At 38.5% G+C, this 3797-nt stretch overlaps 1 protein-coding gene across 1 annotated transcript; it reads left to right on the top strand.

The window, feature by feature from the left end:
- The first annotated feature begins 1830 nt into the window (after nt 1-1830).
- On the top strand, nt 1831-2679 carry LOC100378605 (carbohydrate sulfotransferase 1-like). Its single transcript, XM_002731081.2, has one exon. It carries the CDS (start codon nt 1831-1833, stop codon nt 2677-2679), a length of 849 nt encoding a protein of 282 aa, XP_002731127.2.
- Nucleotides 2680-3797: the final 1118 nt, after the last annotated feature.

The following is a 3797-nucleotide window of genomic DNA, read 5'->3' as shown; positions in this document are numbered from 1 at the left end:
AAACATGTACGCCATTGAAGAGCTTTGTCGCTGAAGTGTAAAACTTAAAGACAAGTGTGCATTTCATTATATACACTCGAATGATTCTGTAACGTAACGAATAGATCAACCGCAAGCGTTGGTACAAATATTCGACATTGTGTCATATCAGTATTTGATTAAGGGAAATAATCTATTAAAGATACCAGTAGCTTGTTATTCAAACACAAACAATTCTTTGTTCAAATATCAAATTTTCTCCAATTATATTTTACATATGTTTTACATATATTTTACATATATAGTATATTTTACATCTATATATATATATATTTATTGCAATATTTGTGAGATGTATTTCCGGAATCATGCATTGGTTGCTGTACTCTGAATCCATTGAGGTATAACTACATTGCTGGAATGCACAAAGTCTCAAATGTTTGGTGTTTAATCAATGATTTTTTGTTGAATAAAAGAGAGCAAATTTGTTTTAATCGAAACCAGACTTTGTACTATAATAATTAATACTTTGCCTGGTACTCGGCGTTGGGAAAAGCATGTGTGTAAATTATAATTATGGATTTTCACTGCTAGCAACAGTTGCAATTATTTGTATTATTTATTAAATGTAATATTCAATATTATCATACATGATTGAAAACTACATCATGTCAACATTGTGACATGTGTACTAACTTCGAGGGTGCGAGGGTGTGTTGAATACCGCCGTACAGTGGCACGCTATAGACCATTGAAACACATCCCTGGTAATCACCTGATCATGCCAACGGCTGCAGCCATTGGCTGGTCGCATGGTCGCCACGCCTTGGAGTTTGTAAGATTTGTGGGTAGTGGGTAGAAAGGTGTTACCTCAGCTGGCCGTTTGGATTAATAAATCTGGACTATCTGTAATGAACTAATGTGTTTTTGGGTAGAACCTGGTATCTCTACATGGTAAGAGTCATCCGCCAAGCCAGTCAAAGTTTTAGCACATGGTGGATAACCGGGCAGGTTTGTACCGTAACTCCCGCACACATTCTGTATTCGGATTTTTACGTGCTATCTTTGTTTATGACAAAATAATCGGATACGTTTGAGATCTGTGTCCGTCCGTTAGTCGCTGTGTCCGTATATTAGTATTTAGTGGGACTTAATGTAATAAGAGACAGTCCGGACGGGGGGTGTGTTACCATAGTGACATCCGGTATGCACCACGTTTGGTTCATATGACGTTGCAGTATTATTTAGAATCAACAACTTGCATGATTAAGTAGACATTAAAGACATGTATTACAGGAATTGTATAAATACATAGATTACTTTTGTTCACTGGTGACAATTTCGCAAAGATTTAACCTATGAGACGCATCCTTGGTATCTTTAGAGGGTAAAGTTCATTCGCCAAGCGAGTCAAAATTTATTACACACTCCGATCAGTCGTAGCACAATGTCCAAATATAGATTGGTTCAATTAGATGTAACGTTTGTCATGATGGCAGACGAGCTAAAATATAAGCCATATTGAGTTTTATATATCTTAAAAAAATATATTATTTTTTAATTTACTGATAATAATTATTTTTTTTAGTTTCAGATATCAGCAAGGATGAAGAACATTGTGATTGTTATTTGCACTGCTCTTATGTTTCTCTCAACATCATATTGTACCATGGTTACCATATTAGCAATGTTAACAATGTTCAGCACTCCATTCCGACTAGAACGCAGGTGACCGTGACGATAACGAAACCAGATTCTGGGCACACACAGAGCCGTCTTCGAGTCGTACTTGTCGCAGCCTTTCGCACGGGTTCAACTTTTACTGGACAACTATTGAACCAGGATCCAAGAATGTTTTATTTGTTTGAACCATTCAGAGTTGTTTCAGATATGATAAAAAACGGAGACATTGACAAAAGCTTGGAAAATTCGACCAAATTTGAACTGATAGAAAACATTTTCAACTGTCGATTCCCCGCGTATTTTGTTCACCATATTCGAAGATGGGGGTTAGCTGCACATGAGAGCAACTCTCTAAAAGGTGTTTGCAATCAGTATGGAGGTTGCAAAAACACCACACCCGAGAAATTGTCGGAAAGCTGTACAATGTATGAACATATCGGGGTTAAAGTCATACGCCTGGAATCTCTGCAATTGTTAGAACCTTTGGTAAGATATGACACGAATTTGAAAGTTCTACATCTCGTTCGTGATCCACGTGGGGTTGTTAGTTCCAGAAAGTATATGTACAAGAACGCTAACAACAGGTCCATCAATACTATGGGACATTTGAGAGCAGATTTGAAAGCGTATTGTCAACGCATGGTAGAAATGTTAAGGGTTGTCTCTGATCCGCCAGAGTGGTTAGAAGGCCGGTATAAGATTCTCCGTTACGAGGACACAGCAACAGATCCAATTAACTCGGTAAAAAGTATATATAAATTTCTCAATCTGCCCTTACCCGAGAATGTCACTGACTGGATCGATAATAACACGAAGGAAGATCACAATGTTAAGTCAGTGATGGGTACAAAAAAGAATTCAACTGCCGCAGCGCAATCTTGGCGCAGCAGACTCATATACGATGATGTTAACATTGTACAGCATTTGTCCCCGTGTCTTGAACTTATGGATTTGATGGGATATAAAAGAATGGACAGCCAGAGTCACATGAGGAATTTATCATATCGGTCATTTTAGTGCCCTGGTGGCTGAATCCGCCGCATATCATTCACGAGTATGTTAAATATCCGGGGGGGGGGTTATTTGCACAAAAAATACTGACAGGGGTGTGTAGCTGGTTGTTTGAAACCCCTACCCCTTATCAGACAGAAATAAACTTAATTTGACACCCCTTTCCAGACAGTAAGCATTAATGGCACCAAGGGAAAGCAGGTGGACTCCCGGGGATGGACTTTGACGATCAAAATGAAGTTACAGAAAAAAAAAATCAGCTACATTCTCCTAATTGTTGGATCACTCAAGCTCAAGGGACAGTCTTTGGGAAATATGGACCCATTTTCAGACAGAAATAATGAAAAAAGCATACCCCTTTTCAGACAGACAGGGTAAAATAACATACCCCTTTTCAGACAGAAGGCGGCACATAAACATATAGCACTTCAATGTGAGTACCCCACCGGGTTAAAGATGGAATGTTGTAAATTTCGACACGTGACTCTCCGGTCCAGTCACCATGCACAATGTTGTGTTATTAAAATGCCATGATATGATATGAAAAATTTTGCTTACGATGTTGTACGGTGTCCTAATTATTTATTACCTTCAAGTGTGTAACATAAAGTATCACGCAAAATATTACATAATTGTTAACTTTCTATGCAATTTGATTTTTGGCGTTACCACGGACAATCCAATGCAAATGCAATGTGTCATAGCACTGTGACGTCATATGTGTACAATTTTGCTAACAAACATGTGAATATGTGATAACAAAGGTCGCTAGCTGATAAACATGGGCTGGCGATCTGCTGCGATAACATTGCCTCAAAAGTTGTTTTATTTTTAATACTAGAAGTAACAACAGCGAACAACGCCGTTTGCTATCTTCGTGTGCGAACGACTGGTTATTGCCATCCAGGCACTGTACACGAGGACGGTCGCAGAACTATCAGTGTTATTAAGCCGTCATTATTTATGATATAAAGTCCATACTTACTTCATATTTAAATCCGATTGAGTTCGCTGAGGGCAAGCAGTTTGTAATGTACAAGTTCACACCGATGGGGGCGCTCTCCATTCAACGTACACACGGAATGAATACTAGTATACTTCCTGTCAGAGCTTGTGTATGTGAT

The sequence above is a fragment of the Saccoglossus kowalevskii genome, chromosome 19, assembly GCF_978046115.1.
Source record: "Saccoglossus kowalevskii chromosome 19, keSacKowa6.1, whole genome shotgun sequence".
Lineage (NCBI taxonomy): Eukaryota > Metazoa > Hemichordata > Enteropneusta > Harrimaniidae > Saccoglossus > Saccoglossus kowalevskii.
The sequence above is the reverse complement of the archived record's forward strand: the minus strand, read 5'-3'. Positions and strand labels throughout refer to the sequence as shown.